Source organism: Sebastes fasciatus, chromosome 3, assembly GCF_043250625.1.
Source record: "Sebastes fasciatus isolate fSebFas1 chromosome 3, fSebFas1.pri, whole genome shotgun sequence".
Taxonomy (NCBI): Eukaryota; Metazoa; Chordata; class Actinopteri; order Perciformes; family Sebastidae; genus Sebastes; species Sebastes fasciatus.
The window spans coordinates 22832020-22850868 of record NC_133797.1 but is presented as its reverse complement, the minus strand read 5'-3'; the positions used below and the strand labels follow the sequence as shown (position 1 = coordinate 22850868).

General features: G+C 44.6%; 1 protein-coding gene across 1 annotated transcript in view; it reads left to right on the top strand.

Moving 5' to 3' along the window:
- The window catches only part of grin2ab (glutamate receptor, ionotropic, N-methyl D-aspartate 2A, b), a 128775-nt gene extending 121786 nt beyond the window's left edge, over positions 1 to 6989 (top strand). Inside the window, exons 19-20 of the mRNA XM_074629662.1 lie at positions 1625 to 2444; positions 2539 to 6989. Of these exons, the coding sequence (XP_074485763.1) occupies positions 1625 to 2444; positions 2539 to 3538 (1820 nt within the window). The 3' untranslated portion in view covers positions 3539 to 6989. The remainder of the gene's footprint in view (positions 1 to 1624; positions 2445 to 2538) is intronic.
- The last annotated feature ends 11860 nt before the right edge of the window (positions 6990 to 18849 follow it).

Below are 18849 nucleotides of genomic sequence, written 5' to 3'. Positions count from 1 at the left end.
AGATTTAGTAGTCGATTCCAATACAAGTGAAATTTGATACTACGGTAAAAAAACTAAACCATTAATCTTATGTACTTCAACTAGGGCTGTCAATCGATTAAAATATTTAATTGCAATTAGTCGCATGTTAGTTAATAACGATTAATCGCAATATCATTGCACATTTCCTGTTCAAAATGTATTTTAAAGGGAGATTTTTCAAGTATTTAATACTCTTATCAACATGGGAGTGAGCAAATATGCTGCTTTATGTAAATGTATGTTTGTATGTAAATATATATATATATTTATTATTGGAAATCAATTAACAACACAAAACAATGACAAATATTGTCCAGAAATCCTCACAGGTACTGCATTTAGCATAAAAAATATGGTCAAATCATAACATGGCAAACTGCAGCCCAACAGGCAACAACAGCTGTCAGTGTGTCAGTGTGCTGACTTGACTATGACTTGCCCCAAACTGCATGTGATTATCATAAAGTGGGCATGTCTGTAAAGGGGAGACTCATGGGTACCCATAGAACTCATATTCATTCACATATCTTGAGGTCAGAGGTCAAGGGACCCCTTTGAAAATGGCCATGCCAATTTTTCCTTGCCAAAATTTAGCGCCAAGCTAGTATGACATCGCTTGGTACCAGTGGATTCATTAGGTTTTATAGTTTCATGTGATACCAGTATCTCCACTCAAGCCCGCTCCAACCTAAAAATCCCAAGTTGTGTTAATGCGTTAAAGAAATTAGTGCCGTTAAAACAAATTTGCGTTAACATGTTATTATCGCAATAACTTTGACAGCCCTAACTTCAACATATACTCCTTTATTACAGTTTACTTACTAGTTTTTATGAATTTATTATTCAGTCCTGATGATCCGCCTCAAGTTTCTCACCAAAAACTAAATTTTACCAGATTACATTTGAACACATCATGATAACGTTATAATTTATCTTCACCCAATATTCATTTTCTACTGACTAGAGCTTGAACGCATCATAATGTAACACAATACAACCTCCATACGTTAGCTGTTAGCTCCGTTATTAAGCCAAGCAGGACTGTGCTGCCCACCGGCTGCTAGCAGCAAACGTTAACGAGCTCTCCTCCTGCCGATTTCAACAGAGATTTGTTCACCATGTAGCATTATCAAGGACATTTTCTATTGATTACGTTAATATCAAGTCCTGATCTCTGGTACCTCTGGTACTGTAGAAAAATGAGTACCGTCACAGAATTTTGGCATCGACTTGGTACCGAAGTATTGGTCCTCATGACATCCCTACACCACACAGTCTATATTGTACACTATATTGTATATTTTACCTCCTCACAGAGCAGGTAAACATGGCACCTGTGTAACATTGCTCACACGTACAGAGGTCACCCTGCCTTTTCTTTACAGTCTACATTTGCAGATCTAAAGGTGACTTGTTTCACCTTGTTGTGGACTCAGACTGTAATTGAATTGACTGTCATGTCTAAGCTCGCCTCATGATTAGAAACACATTAGATAGATGGCACCCACAGCGTGCCAGGGCAGTAGATAATGTATCAGGCTGAGCATCCAAACATCCGTCTATTGTATCTGCTGTCTGAGGTGCATCTCTCCTTGTCTCCTAGGTAACTCACTCCAGAGTCTGCCCCCGAAGGGTCCTGGTCTCTATAGCAACGCCGCTGGTCCGCACAGTTTCTTGTCATTGTCCGGACGACACAAAAACCTCCTTAACAATGCTGCGCCATTTCCCGTGCAACAGAAAGCCGCCTCTCTTTCGACCAGCCCCAACAAGCCCCAGCTGTCAATCACCAACGACAACGGCAAGACCCGCCCCGCCGGGCTGGCCCTCGCTGCCGCTCCGCAGGGCTCCAAACCTCGAGCCCTGTGGAAGAAAAGCGTGGAGACACTGAAGACTCAGCCTACTGTCGTATCTCCAGGCCCGAGCCCCACCCCAACATCTGGATCTGGACCTCCACAGATGAAGAGCCAGCGCTACCTGCCTGAGGAACCGCCACACTCTGACATCTCAGAGTGCTCCAGCCGGCCGCCATCACACAAAGATTCTGATTCCATGGCGGGGAGGGGCGGATTCAAGCCTATCAATCAGCTGAGGAAGAGGGGAGGTGGAGGCGGGGGAGGAGGAGGAGGAGGGGGAGGCGGAAGCGGGGGCGGTGGATCCAAGATCTACTCCATTGACTCAGACCAGGCTAGTCTCCAGTCCGCTCCCCCCTACCAGCGAGACAGCCATGGGGGAGGTGACGACCAGAGTTACCCCCCTGACCTGTTTCCACCTGACAGCACATACTCACACACTCACACGCTCTCCCACCAGGCGGACGCACCCATTTTGCAGCTGAGCGCCAGCCTGCTGCACCACAGTCACAGCGCAGAGGCCGACCTGCACTCCCTGAAGGACAAGAAATACAGCACCTACACACACAGCAGGTAGCGAGCTCAGCAGAAAATGACCGCCTTGACTGTGTTTTAAATGTTTTTTTGTGTTGTTGTGTATAATCAGTGTCATCCTCTCTCCCTGCAGTGCGAAGGACAAAGCCGCCGGTTCATTCGACGCTGCAGGTGCAGGACAGGGTACACAAAGCGTCAGGCCCGGCCACTGTCGCTCCTGCCTGACTAAGCTCAGCGGCTACTCCGGCCTTTACACTGTCCGCTCGCCACAGGCTCGCTGTGACGCCTGCGCCCACCTGGGGAACCTGTACGACATCAGCGAAGACCACCTGCACTCGCACTACTCCCAAGCACACACTCACCCACACAGCGGGGACATGTTTACACACTACCTTCCCCAGAGCGAGCTGGGCCTGGTGGGCGAAGGGGACGGGCTAGTCAGCCACTTCGAGCCCTCCCCTTCCTCCCCGTCTCTCGCCGCCTCCTCGTCGGCCCAGCACCTTCAGCTGAGTCGTCAGCACTCCTACGAGAACGTGCTTCCGGACGGCGTTCCAGAGCGGCAGTCGCAGCTGCACACTCACTTGCGGGGGCTGAGTCTGCCCGACAGAGATAGGGAGAGGGAGCTGACCCTGGACGAGGGCGCCTATGCTAATGTTCTCACAATGCGCTCTGATCGTCCATTCAGCAACCGCAGCCCGCCCTCACCGTCACCCTCCCACCACCACAGTCTGGACGCCCCTATGCCCCTCCCACGGCGCTCAAAGAGCCTCTTCCCCGATCGGCCCTCTCACAACCCTTTCCTCCAGTCAGCTCCTGGCACGACACAACGAGATCCCTCCCCCCAGTCTGTCACACGCATGCCGCAGAGAAGTTCCGCCCACGAGCTCTATAAGCAGCGAATGCCGCTGTCGCTTACCCTCGGTAACCACGGCAGCCATCACAACAACCAGCATGGCGGCCTTGTCGACCAACAGGTGTTCTACCCTCAGCAGGAGTCCCCCGTGGTGGCCTACATGGTCCCACCCGCCGCCTCTCAGCCAATGAGCTATGTGACAGCGCCGCGAGCCTCGAGCGCAGGCAACAACAGGCCCCGGCTCTACCGCCGCATGCCTAGCATCGAGTCTGACGTCTGAGAGTCACACGTTAACACACTCACTGAAAACACACTAACACACACGCATGCAAGACGGAGGTGTGTGTGACCGGACTGGGCAGCTCTGATTCTAAGCACATACACAGAAACACACACCGACACACACACACACACACACACAGGTGAAAGACGGGAAGCTCTGGACTAAAAGGTTAATGGCGATGCTGAGTAAATAAATCATTGTTTCTTTATCACACCCTCTATAGGGCAGGGTTGGGGCCACAGGGACACCTGGAGGCACAATACAAGATGAAGAGTGTGTGTGTGGGTGTCAGTGTGTGTGCGCTTGCCTCAAGCTGTAGGCAACGAGGCACAAACTGACAATACGTCTGACAAGACAGATCGAATCCCCGGTGGAATAAAGAGGGACACTGAACACGGAGTCTAACGTCAACAGTGGGGAGCTGATGGAAGATAGAGTGTGTTTGGAAGAGGAGCCGACTTGTCCCGCCCTCTCACCAGCCTCTTGGAGATGAAGGGGACACACAGAAAACCCCTTTCTTTCTGAGATTACACACACACACACACACACACACACACATATTTCAGCTAAACACACCCGCCCCTCTCCAGGACTCTCCTGTTGCACTATGATTTCTCCAGTCAACCCGTATGTTGTCTGAGCCTCCAAACTGCACTGCCAGCATGGCTTAAAGAGTAGTAAACTACACTAGAGTAATCCTCGACTTGAATGGAAATTACTATCTTTGTATTAGACCAGACTGGGAGGCGGGCAGCTCTGGTCGGGACGCAGGTAGAGAATCAGCTCCCGCCCGCAGATGTACAAACACTCGAACACACACACACACACTGTGTCTGTTTTTAGGGGAGGGGGGCGTAAAAACTACCGACTGTTTGTTATTGTTGATGTCAGTTAATTGAACATTCCAAAAAGTGGACCAAACGTGGCCGCCAGTATCAGGACGAGAGTGTGTGTTCTAGTGTTTCTAGATCTAGAGACATAACAGTATAGCATCCTTGCTTCCTCTCTTAGCTAGCCTTCAGGTCATACTGCATGCTTCCTACTGCCCTGTGTTACAGTTAAACTCCTATACAGGGTCATATATGCACACACACACGCGCACACACACACACATGCACATACGCAGTAGTCTAGGATAGTAGTTTAGGGTGGGTGTGTGTGTGTCGAAGCTATGAGATAGCTTCTCTTTGTGCACTTTGTAGATTTTATACCCTGCCACCTAACACAGACGTTTGACCAAAAACACTTTTATACTGAAAAATATGAATATTCTCAAACATTCGCTGGATAGATGTTTTCTCTTATTTCTCTTTGACATTGGGTTTTAGGGCACCGTTAAGTTTCCATTGTGAGGTCAGAAGTTTTACAGTGTTAGATAATAATGGGTACAGCATCATACAGTATACACAACGACTCTTTCTATTCTTGTTTTATAGTGCTCATCCCTCCTTCTAGCCTTCCCTTCTTCCCTCATCAGCTTTTGTTTATTCTCTTTATTGTCTTTTTGCTCCTTCCTTCTATTATAGAGTAGATTGAGTATCAGAAGTTCAGTCGTGGTGTTTTAAAACTCAACATATTGTTGGAAATCACTTTATATCGGTAGTCGTAAGAGTTCCTCAAATCCAACACCGGCTCTCGTAGGACACAGATTTTTTCTTTTTACAAATGAGTTTTTATGTCGAACAAAAGACTCGAGGCCCGTTTTAATGTTTCCGTAGTGAATTTAGAGGCTTCACTGTTTGAGATTTACTCATCAAATTAATACTCCTGGACGAGCGTCAAAATAGCTGGTGCTTGTGTGGCTGCTCTCTGTTGGCGAGAACACGGCGCTGTGTTTCAGCAGAGAGCAGAGTCACGTGGCGAAGCAGAGAGTTTTGCAAAGTGACTCGTTACAGAGGCAACACTCACACACACACACACACATGCACACACTCGACGAGCTGGCAACGCGTGTATGAGTGTTCTAGAAATCCATAATCTACTGAGTAAGGGCATTGATTTTTGAGCACACGGATTTTGATGGAAAAAAGACTTGATATCCCATTAGCTGAGCGTCTGTCTCTATACTCTTTCTATTCTCTCTCTCTCACACACATATCTCTCTATATATATTGGCTGCAAAAATTGCAAGACAGTTTGACAAAACACATTTTTGATCGGTGAACGCTGCCCCTCTTTTGGTCAACTTAACAGGTTTGGTGTGTGAGTTATATGCACAATATCAGGTTGCAATATTATACTTCTGTACAGAGAAATCTTTGTTTTAAATGTTAGAAAACTGATTTCATTTGTTTGATTTGAATGGTATTAAGTGTTGAGTTCATTTCAATGACAACGTGGCTTTTTATTCTGCTTCTTTAAGGAAAAAACAAAAAAAGACTGGCATGTTTTTAGATTCTTGTGTGATTTATTTTTCCTCTGGTGTGTTGTTGGTTGGGACCTCACTGTACAGTCCTCACTGCTGGGTTAACTAGACTAGTTAACCAGCCCCGTCAGCTCAACAGTTAACTAGCGGCACGTAGCTGGGTCTCTTCATCTGAATCACACTCAATGAATAATGATAGTCCAGCCTGTGTGGTTAAAACGAACCCCCTCCCACCCACATAGTTCTCTTCCACTACGAGTCTGCTGTTTCACCTCTGAGTGTGTGTGTGTGAGCAAGTGTGTGTTTTACACCGTGCAGGCATTTATATAAGACAGAGGCTGATGTGTGTATCAAGAGGTTGTTTGTGGTGTGCGTGTGTGTATACTTTTCTGTACTCTCTTCGGTTCGTCCCACACATAACATTTGACCCGGCTCTTACTCATATAACACAAATACAGCTACACGAACACACACACACACACACACACACACATGTTGCGTCTGTACTGTCGTGGTTAAGAGAGCATGTAGACTGAGTTTTGTAAGTCCACCATCACACCGATTTTTACACCAACCTTTTGTTTGATTTCTTTGAGTTTTTTTAAATTGCATGACGTGCTTGTGTTTCTGGTGGTACCTATTTTGCTGCAACACCTGAGTTCTCCCTGAGTTGACCCACCGAGGCTACGGGCACCAACGTTCCCCTCCACCCGTGGTTAGTCCGTGCACCGCATCTGACTGGAGCCCCGTACGCTTAAACACTCCCGACTCCTGGCCTGTGATGTCACCAATATGGCGCCCAGCTGGCTCCTGCACAACGCCAGCCGCCGTCGAGGAACGTGTGGCAAAACGTTCCCAGGCTCAGCACAGTTCTCAGATTTGGTCCAGGTGTCCAGGTATTATATAGAGTACTGGGTGGAAGGAGTGCGTTGGTGTGTAGTCCTCCGGGTCTCCCTGCCGTGTATCTCACTTGTGTATAAGTTCAGGGGTTTCTAAGCTACTAGTTGTGTTGTAAATACTACCTTGTCACTCAGTACCTCTGTACAATCTGTAAATAAGTAAAGGTTACATTTTTGTACTTGTCTGGGTCTTGTTGATTAATCTTTTTATCTATCTATCTATCTATCTATCTATCTATCTATCTATCTATCTATCTATCTATATGTCTATCTATCTGTCTGTCTGTCTGTCTGTCTGTATGTCTACTTTACAAATTAAAGGTACAGTGTGTAGGATTTGGCGGCATCTAGTGGTGTGGTTGCAGATTGCAACCAACTGGGTACCCCTCCGCTCACTCCTCCTTTACTAACGTGAGCTGTCGAGTGCAAAACAGTGGTGACGCCGTTCGCCTCACTCGGAGGCCGTCCTTACCGTAATAACACTACTTTAGGAGCAACGGAAGTCAGACGGCGGCTGGCGGTACCACAGTTTTGCACTCTGCAGCTCACATTACCACAGTTTCACAAGCGTGTCGGAGAACTACGGCGGCCTTCAGTTAACATTAAAACATGAAAGGCTCTCTTTAGAGCCACCGTTGTCTGTTCTGGGCTACTGTGGAAATATGGCGGACTTCGTGAAGAGGACCCGCCATGGATGTATAAAGAGAACTGGATATAGCGTTGCAGGCGGGCTCCCGTTCATTCCTATGAGAGTTGCTCAGCGGCGCATGAAGCCAAAATGGCTTGACTGCCGAGTGATAAAGTACCCGGATCATCCGGCGATCTTCCGCATCCATTGGGCCCATAGAGCAGGCGCAGTAGAGTTTCCTTTAACTCCGCCTCCCAGCCTTCGCTCCAGCCTCAGTCTGGGTCTCACATGAACAGAGGAAGAGAAATAACTCTGGATTCAGCTATTAGTGTATCTACAACTTTTAGGACCTAATGATTTAAATAAGGGCTATTCAAGTGTTCACACTGGGAAATTGATTTACCTAAAAAAAAAACTATCCACTGAGTTACAGACGTTTCTTTCCCAAAGTAAGTCTATGAGGAAAAAGCATTTTTGGGCCCAATGTCATCACGTGACGGGTACAGAAGTAGGGGGCTTGACCCGCTCCCTATGTAGACATAAAGGGCTCATTCTACCGAAAACATAACGATTCTTAATTTCAGGTGATTGTACACTAATGAAAACATAGCTATGAATATTATATTATATTTCTGCTAATAGATCCCCTAAAATGTTCCTTTAAAGAAACACACATAACGTGATAATTCAGGAGCTTTAGAGGTGTTGGTTCATTTCGTTACCTTTGAACAGAGCCAGCTGATTCCCAGTCTTTATTCTAAGCTAACCATCTGTTACTGGTAGCTTCATATTTAACACACAGAGTGATATCAATCTTCTCATCTAACCCTGCAAGGCAAGTATTTATCCAAATGTTGAACTATTCCTTTAATGACTTATTAACATTTGTAAGTGCAGACCTGAAGGCTCATTAGAAAGTGGGTACACTGTGGGTTTCTCACTTTCTGATAAGATGTCAAGGACGCTCTGCAGCTCCTTTTAAAAAGTGGTTAACCTGTCAAAACTGTAATTAAAGATGATTCATTTATATTAAAAAGAAAAGATCAAGCAAGTTACGTAGGAGGATACACACCAGACCGTGACTCAAGATTATTTGGTCAGACGACTATTTCTAAGGTTCAAGGAAATTAACTTTCAACTTTTGCGTTGCCTTAATTAATGATAACATAACTGTAAACTTAATGGCTCATTAGAAAGTCTGTAAGTCAGAGGTTTCTCACTTTCTAATAAGCCATCATGTCTGCAGTTAATCAGTTGAGTTGATAAATTGTTAATGAATGAATTTTGGTCTGGATGCTCTGCTACAGTAGCAGCACGGCTCCAGGGATGGTGATGTGGGTCTGTTGGCCGATCCACTGCTTTGGTCCATGCTGAAATGTCTCAACAACTGTTTGATGGATTACCATCACTTTTTATACAGACATTTATGATCCCTAGAGGATGAATTGTAATAACTTTGGTAATTCCTTAAAGGTTCTCTATACCAGTGGTTCCCAACCTGGGGGTCCCGGCCCTCACTAGGGGTCGCCAAAGCTTCACGGGGGGGGTCACAAGGCCTTCTTGATTTTAAGAGGTGTAAGGCGACTTTTAAAAAAATATATATATACAATTAACCTTTATCTCAGCATTTCATAGATGAAAAAGAAAATTTAATTAAATTGTTATTTTTAAAGTTTGGATGACAACAAAATATGAAATATCCATAAAATGTATCACTTAGTCAGGGGTCGTAATTGAGTTTACTCAATTAAGGAACATTTAAGGAAAAAGGTTGGGAAACACTGCTTTATACAGCATTAATATAGAAAGCAAACAACTATGGTCTATGTAAAGATATAGTGGAGTAATGTCTACCTGAGCAGAGAATGAAGTCACTCTCCCTCTGTGTGTGTTGTTACCCAGTTTCTCCGTGCTTTGTCACATCGCCGGACGCGGGCTTTTAGTGCATGTTCGGGGCATGTGAGCGTGCCTCACTAGCTAGCTCACGGCCGCCGCTCTACACTGCTCTCATACGGCGGTTACAGCTGATAACACTATCCAAACCGATGGCGCCGTTGCGGAAGCGTAGCACCCACCCTCCAGTTCCCCCTCAGGTTAAAACTGTTATCCATGTCAGCAGTGTTCACGTTAATTCCATTGTTAGCGCTGTTAGCACCATTAGCTACGAGCCACAGGTTCAACTGTCGCCATGTTAAGAGCCATGCGAAGGCAATATAAATGCTCCCAATCTCGCATTTAGCACCTTTAACTTTTCCTCTAGTGCCATCAGTATCATAACATTTTGATGTGTCCAATACTTTGGTTTATGACCAAATACCTGCATAACTGATGACATTCCCATCAGCCTCAGCTGTACTTTGTGTTTAGTGCAAATTAGCAAATGTTAGCATTCTAACCGATGGGCATCTCCGGGTCTGAGAAGTGAAGTCAATGCGGAAGTGCTTTAAACTTGCATTCTTTCTAACAGCCAGCAGGGGGCGACTCCTCTGGTTGCAAATAGAAGTCTGATTGTATAGAAGTCTATGAGAAAATGAGCCTACTTCTCACTTGATTTATTACCTCAGTAAACATTGTAAACATGAGATTATGGTCTCAATCGCTAGTTCCAAGTCTTCAATACAGCATGATGTTCATTTAGTAAATTATGGTCCCATTTAGAGTTAAATAGACCATAAAGCAGGGTATGCTTTATTGCGTGGCTACCTTGTGATTGACAGGTCGCTACCACGGCGTTGTCCATGTTTTCGTCTTAGAACTTTAACCCTTTCACAATGTGTTTTCAGTTCATGAAAGTTAATTCTAACCTATTTTGGTCGCCTAAAATATCTTGGTTGTACTTAGCTCCACCTTCTCATGTCACTTCTGACATGGCGACGGCCAAAATGACGAACTCAAAGCTTCAAAACGGCAGTCCACAAACCAATGGGTGAAGTCAGGGTGACTATGTCCACTTCTTATAAACAGTCTATGCTAACACACTAAACTAAGATAGTGAACATTGTACTTAGTAGAACTTAGTATCTATCTATCTATCTATCTATCTATCTATATCTCTATCTATCTCTGCAGTCTGCTGACTCAAAGAGCTTTTTAGGATCCTGCTGCAAAAGCTCTCTCTGCCCCACTCTCCGAAGCCTTTCATAAGGCACCCTTAGCATGAGTGTGTGAGTGCGTGCACGTATGTGTGCAATACGTGTATACGTGTGTGTGTGTTTAGATCAGTGTTCTGGTAAAAAGCTTTATTTTTATATTTTTGTCTCCCTCAGGAGACGGACGCTCTAATCTGGGCTGAAGTGGGACAGGAGAGGGGAGCAGAGAGGAGCACATAGACAACACACACACACACACACACACACACACTTATGCATGGTGCAAATCAGCACACACCGAGGCTGGAGAATCTGTCACAAGCCATAGACCAGCTGCAGCCAGAGGAGAAAGAGGAAGGAGGAGAGAGAGAGAGAGAGGAGAACAAAGAGGCGAGGAGTCCCGCTGCAGCCGTCCAGACCTTCTTTGAAATGACTTGGAAAACATCACTCTGCACTACAGTGTCCACACAGACCTATACGTCTCTTTGTGCGTATAGGAGTGTGATCATGTGTGTGTGTGTGTGTGTGTGTGTCGCTTCCTCTGAGACAGAGTATGAGGACCACAGCGTCCTAATTCTTCCTGACGTGATCCATATGCTCGTATCTAATGGACAGAGTGACAACACACACTGAGACACAAGCCTCTGCCTCTTATTTAATTAATAGAAATGAGCCGCCCCGCATGTCAAGCTGGTAATGTATAATCACTGTAACACACAGCAGCAGAATGTATGTTCCTTGTACCCCTGAGGTAACACTCACACATACATGTGCATAGACGTAATCCCAACGCTCAGCCACACTGTAGGGGTGTAGGATTAAGCCGATAAATGAAGATAATTAATTTCCTGAAAGAACGTCTGCATCTGAGTGAGCAACCCCGCGGCTGGAGAGGAGGAAAAAACAAGAGGCATAAGTCAGAGAGAAGATGAGACAGAGCAGAGGATGATGGAGGACGATGAGGGTGATAGCGCTGACTCTGACAGGCCCGCTGTAGGCTGTTGGCTCTTCCCAAGACTTCAAACATCCTCATTAACCAGCAGTCAGCCTACACACTTAACACGTGTGTGTGTGTGTGTGTGTGTGTGTGTGTGTGTGTGTGTGTGTGTGTGTGTGTGTGTGTGTGTGTGTGTGTGTGTGTGTTTGCATGTACACTTGTGTTCTTAAACTGTTGTGATTGAATGTGTGAGCGAGCTAGATAGATGGAAAGAGGAGAGAGGGAGAGAGCAGCGTGTCAGCCTACACACTAAACAAACCCATGAAAATTCATAAGGACCTGGCGACGCCTACTCACAAATACTAAAAATACTGGAGTGAGTTGAGCCTAGTCAGAGGAGAGGAAAGGGGAGGAAGAAGAGCGAGAGAGAGAGAGAGGAGATGAATAGAGAGAAATGAGAGAGCAGCAGCAGAGGAGGAGGAGGGAGAAGAAGACGAGATAGGTGTAACATGAACCAGGGGAGAGTAGAGCAGAAAGAGAGGAGAAATAATAGTTACATCAACTGCATCCAACTTGGAACATCTATTCTCAGCCTCCAGCGGTCAGCACTCACTTTGTGCAAGAGAGTGTGTGAATGTGTGTGTGTGTGTGTGTGTGTGTGTGTGTGTGTGTGTGTTTCGCTGTGAAAATGTTTTCCCTGGATATCTTCAGCTTGAGGAAAAACAGTTTCAATTTTTCTCAACATGTTGACATTCAAGCCTCTGTGTGCTGCAGAAGTTCATACTGATTTGATGGCGATTGACAGCATTTTACCGTCAAAGTCATCCATCCAGCAGGGGGAGGAGGGTGGGAGGGTTTTGATTTTGATTCTGCCTTCAGTGCTGATATATAGTCTAAGAAGACATTTTGTTCTGGGCGTCTGAAATCGGGACAAAGTGGCTCCTTTCACTGCTCTGATGGTGGACTTTCTGCAGGCTTTAGTAAATGTTGACAGATGATATTTGACTGACAGCACATCCTGATACCGATGTATCAAGTTAAGGGTTTTTGAAGCCACTTGTTGCCCATCTATCTATCCATCTATCTATCTATCTATCTATCTACCTTTTTTATTACACACAATACAACCCCAAAGCCGACAGTCCGATCTAAGATTCAAGTTAGTTATGCCAGTAGCGTCTCTAACGTAGCCTCGAGCAGAGATGAGGAACGGGCTACAGAGGTCAGGTAAGGTAAACCCCCTTCTTCCTGACAGATTTTTTTCATTTTCAAACTTGTCTTCAGCTCCAACAAACGCTGACTTGCTGTAAAGGCCCAGACACACAGAGCCGACATCAAAGAACTAACGGCGATGAAGGCCGACTGCTTGCGTTGCCTCACGTCGCCTTTCCTGCATGAAGCAGCATGAAATAGCATGAAGCAGCATGAAGTAGCATGAAGTAGCATGAAGTACCATGAAGCAGCATGAAGTACCATGAAGTAGCATGAAGCAGCATGAAGTAGCATGAAGCAGCTCGCATCATTATGCAGTTGGAGTGTTGGAGTTGTGTTTCGTTTTGGTAAAACATGGTTATCATGGTCTTGTAGCCGAGCTTCATCCCTTGGTGTGGCTATGCAGGTTGAATATCTTGCTAACATGTCTTTAACATGTCCTTACTGGTGTTCGTTGTACTTCCTTCTAGCTAAACAATTTGAGCATTAAAAACTGCATTCAAACAAGTCGATCAGCTGTGTTATCTTATTTCAGTCTAGATACTATTAAGAGGTTGAACTGTCCATTAGAATTAAGCTGGATTTAGAAACAAAGTTATGTTGGAATAGGATAAAGATATATTTAAAGGGACCGTTTGTAAGAATCAGAAATGCTTGTTAACAGCGACACCTGTGGCCGCTAAGTCAACAAAAGTCAGCGTCGGGCTCGCGCTTGTGCTCGCTCTACATAGACATAAACGAGCATCGCTCAAAACAGTGAGGCGACACACCCCTCCCACCCCTGGGATCATTCTTTTATGTTTTAAAGCAACATTAGGCTTGACTTAAACATCGCTTTCCTAACTTTGTAAAACAAAATGTAACAAATAAATACATAGATCACATAACATATATTTAGTGAATTGTTATTTATTATTAAAGGGACTATTTGTAACTTTGTACGCGCATAAATGTAGCGGGTCGTCACACATGCGCGTTCGCATATGCTCGCTCGCGTGTGGCTGGAGCCTCGTCCCCGCCGCGCGCTCACTCCACACTGCAAAAGAGTTTAGCTCTGAGAATATCTAGTGAATGCACAGGGGACGTTTGTGCAGAAATAAATTCTGCAGTTCCTCCAGACCAACAGAGCTTTCCCGTGTCTTGTGAAGTGACGGAGCTCTTCAGAGAGTTACGTTACCCTCTCGTTACCGACCGGGTGCCGGTGTCTCCTCTGCTCTCTCCGGCTGCGGGCGGAGCAGAGGAGACATGCTGCAGAGCCCCGCTGCATCAGCCTGTACTTGGCAGGAAAAGCCAACACTAGGACCAGATCTAAATCATGTTCATGGAGAGACCTTCGTCTGGTCAGCTAACATTACTGCCAAGCAGCTGAAATATAGAGTGATATTGTGGTTTTAGCTGACGTGTGTCGCCTCACTGTTTTAAACGATGCTCGTTCAGGTATATTTAGAGCGAGCAAGCGCGAGCCTGACGCTGACTTTCGTTGATTTCACGGCCACAGGTGTCGCTGTTAAGAAGCATTTCTGAAAGTTACAAATAGTCCCTTTAAAATAATAAATTGTATATTGTATAACAACTTGGCAGAAAAAGGGTTACAATTCACGTGTAAACCGTTTTAATGGAGCAAGAAATTGGTCAAAACTTAAACAGGAATTAAAATTCCAGTATATAATAGTATATATATAAACAATTTAATTTAATAGATCAGTCCCATTGTCATCGATACCCGGTCCAGCTATTTGAGTCAATATCGGCCCGATATCCGATCCAGTATCGGTATTGGTGCATCCCTAACTAAAATGCAACCCTGGAGATTTAAAACGTCTCTGTTTTAGGGGCTCGAAAACGCCGGAGTAGTGTGGACGCTAGGCATAAACGATGCAAAAGTTATGAGTTTTAAAGTGTGGATGTAGCCTGAGACACAAAGCCTGTATTAAGACAGCGGGGTGCAGAATTTGAAAGACATTTATCAAGCAGAGAGGGTCCATTTGAGTCGCATTACAGAAACGTGTCTTTGACCATGACTCTTGTTAAGCACTAAAAGTGAGAATATCTAAGTCTCGGCTGCTTTCAATTTTAACCATCCTGTCTTTAATCTGTGCCTTGCGGGTCTTCAAACTTTATGGAAGTGCTGTACTAAATCACTGGAGTACCTCTTTAATATCCAGGCTAAACGGCTGCTTTCACAGCTCTGATGGTGGACGTTCTGCCTGCTGACAGATGATGTTTGATTGACACCACAGTCTCTGTCAGTCAGCTCAGTTTGAGCAACAAAAGCAACATGGCTTCCCTGGTAGAAAGCTATAAATCTGAAATAAGCACACAGTGGAGAGATGTCATGCGTGACTGATGACAACAAGTCCCTGCCTCACCTCCTCTCTCTCTCTCTTTCTCTCTCACACATAAATAGCCCTTCCAGGCTATGCTTATCCTAATAGCTGTATGCTAATCAGGGTACTTCCAGGTGCAGAAATAGACGCAGAACATTTAGAGTAAATTTAGCTTTAATAACCTGGCTAATCACACCATTAATGTTACATCCAGCCTGACGCACACATGCACAGTGCGTAGCATTGTTGTTATTCTAATAGAGGGTTTCCACCTGACTGCCGCTTGCTGAGGGATGCTGGGAGGCAGGAACAAGGAGTTGGACAAACTCTGCTCCGTGTGCATCTCCAGCAACCCTCTCTATGTGTGAGAGCTCGTAAATGTGGGAGCCGCAGCTCTCAGACTTCACGCCGTTTTGTTGTGTTTGTTTTATTTTGTCTCGTCTATAAATGATGAAGCTCCAGGCGGGAGAGAGAGAGAGAGGCACTCAGCCCTCCCCGGGGGGAGAGTGCTCGCCGCTGGGCATCGTCCCCTCCGCATCACCCACATCCCCCCAACCACAACGCCCCATGACAGATGAACAAGGACAGCCTGTGCATGTGTGTGACTAAAATGAACGATCACATATGAAACCCTGTTCCACTATGCACAGTCATTGTATTATTGTTGAAAGCATTGAGTTTGGCACCCATAAATAGGTAATTTATGAGTCATTGCTCACTGTAAAAGGTGGCATTAATTTTGTTGCTGTACTCATTACTTCCTGGAAACAGTCATTTGTCAGAGCCGTGCCTATAAATTACCAGCAGTTTCATCTCTTCAAAGAGTCCTGTTTACAACATTACTGACCTTGTGAGTGAGCGTGACCATCAACAACAATGTTTAGTGTTCTTGTCATCTGCTGGCAGAGTAAAACAAAAAAAAAGTCGCAGGAATAATTTGCAGCTCAGAGAAGGTAAATCTTTCTTTCAATTTACGTTTGTGAGTTGAGAGAGGGTGAGGACAAAAGTTTCAGTTTAGTTCAGTTTATTTGACATTAAATCAAAGACAAGTGTCAAGGATGACACAATAAAGTAGGAGACGTTTTGTTTGTGTGGTTCATGATGTAAATATAAGATGCAGGAGTCCAGATGACTGGATGATGTCATACTATAAACAAGCCAACACGATAAATACTTAAACTTGTACTTAAATATATCATCATTAATAAAAATGATTCCAGGCAAACATAAAAAACAACAATAATACAGACAAATGCACATTATAACTTGGATGATAGGCTTATACATCAATATGTAATTTGACCTTCGAAAATTGTAGTGGTTATATATCTATTAAGAGGAAATATTGTATTCCCTAAGAACTACTTTTTGATAAGATTGTAATGTTGAGAGTGGATTCTTGACCTTGAGAAACAGCAGCTGACAAATCAATCTCAACACAAGGTCCACTAGCAGCTATTCCAACAATCTCAGGACTTTCAACCAGGAGACCAGTGTTTGACATCAGTGTTTTGTTTTGTAACTTACATTTGTGATGTTTGTGACATGTTTTCTGTACTTATGTTACGTTGTTTCCATACGTATTGTACTCAGTTTACGTATCTATTTTTAAGCCATCCATGATGTTTTCCCTTAACCTAAGTGGTTTTGTTGCCTAAACATAAGTTAGTGGTATTGTCGCCCCCTGCTGGTACCGCACCTTCATACAAGCGTGAAACTTTAATGCCTCGGTGAGGCAAAACGTGACACTGACACACTATCCTCTGGTGGAGAGATATAGGGTCTATTACACACTTTGGTGTGATATCGGATATGAACAAAAGCTCCAGAAACAGCTACTAAAAGACATTGCAGCAAGATTGTTTCGTCAACGATTGTAATGTTGTCTCGGATAACTTATATTTGGTGATTTATAGGTCACATGACTAATAACAATCTTTATGTGAACAACCCCAGATACCACCCTGTTGAAGGCAACATACAGTAACCAGAAACCTTTGGGAAATTAAGCATATTGAATTCTTACTTAATTTTGATGGACTTGTGGTGAAACTCACACTGCCCCTCGCTGTGTGTGTTTTCTTAAAGTTAGAAAATAAAATTGAGTTAAGCAATTTCTTAAAGTACTTGTCAGTGTCAAACATGTCTTTCAGTTAAGTAAACCGACCTTTCAGCGCTGTTGACTGAGCCCATAAATGATGTACTCTGAACCGCATAGATGTTTACAAATGAAGTCATCTGTGCAGTTGAGGTGAACCCTGCTGCTTTTATACACCATTCACTTACTTCATCACATGGACAGGAGAAAAGCCCGTAAGTCCACAAAACACAAGAAGAATGCTTGTACGAGCTTGTATTGAATTATGTTCACACTGGGAGTAAAAGCCAAACTGGAGACTCAGCAGGAGGCACGGAGCACAGCGTATTTATTCTTTCTTAAAAGGAAACGTACCACTGGGCCTGATGCATGTTCCCCACTGGCTCCATACACTAAATATCAGTTTACGCTACAATATATATCATTATACTTTTTCACCCACTATTTCCTGAGACATTTCTGCTGTAAACACATGAAAAAAAACTCTGTTTGTTCAGATTAATGTTGCTGAAGAGACATAAAGTCAACAGATGTTTGACTTTACTTCACTCTGCAGAGTGTCACAGGGGTTGCCTGGCTGTGTCTCTGTCCGAGGTGCTGATTGTGGGTCTGTCAGCAGTGCAGGAGCTGTCCAAGGTGTTTGAAGAGTTTCATGCTGACTGTAATGTCTACTGCTGGTGGGGAGGCACTCAGCCTGTGTCAGATCTTTCTTACTTAATCACTGAGACATTACTTGCGCCTGTCTGCTGGGATATAGAAACTATGGGAGCTTCGTTCCTTGCTGAGACTTAGAACATGTTTCCCTGACATCTTACTTTCAGCAAAAGTATAGTTGTGGTATAATTTCCTGTCACTCTGTTGTTTTGTGCCACTGTTTTAGTGGTTCCCTGCCTGGTCTAGTTTATTATTTGCTTGGCAATAGATATAAAAGTTTGTAAAACTTTCTGACCATTATCAATCATCTCTCTGTCCTTCGGTCGTTGCCAGCGAGGCTGTTCATCAGGTGCTGAAGCAGGTTGGCTGATGAGTCAGAGGATCGGTGATCCTCCTGTCCACATCTCAAAGAAACTGACACTGAAATTCAGATTTTTCTCAATGTATGGGTGTAGGAAACAACATGTGGCTCTGTGAGGATTTAAAGGGATAGTTTGGGTGTTTTGAAGTAGGGTTGTATGTCAGTGTATTTCGCACAGAAGCAAAGCAATGTACTGCTGTGGACGGGGATGTCAGCAAAATGTATTTTAGCCACCTAAAAGAAAGGCCCACCCAAAAAAATAAATATCAGCTTAAGTGGACGCTATATTTGGAATATTTTCATTGAAAACATAGACTGTATAGCTGTCTCATGGCAACAACTTCATCATGGCACCTTAAGAGCTAGTAGGATACATCGTCTGACTGACCAATGTTACCACCCATGTAAGTCACCTTTGATAAAAAATGTTGGAGGAAAGGATGTCAGAGCTGCTCACTAGATTCAGTCCCAGTTTGAACAGCAGGCCACCACCATAGCTCCATCCAGTCTCTTACTCCTTTTCCTTTCAGCTGCAGCCACTCGTAAGCCAGTTGGCTCAAGAGCTAGAGGCCACTCTCCTAATCCCCACGGGATACAAAAAGAGTGCAAATGTCTGTCTGACTTGCTTGGTACAAGTACAATGTGAACCAGCAGTCAGGGCCCAGCCATCCAAATCCTTCCCAAGACATGCAATGTTTTGTTTGCTATCTCTGTGTGGTCAGCTGTGGTGTGAGCCGC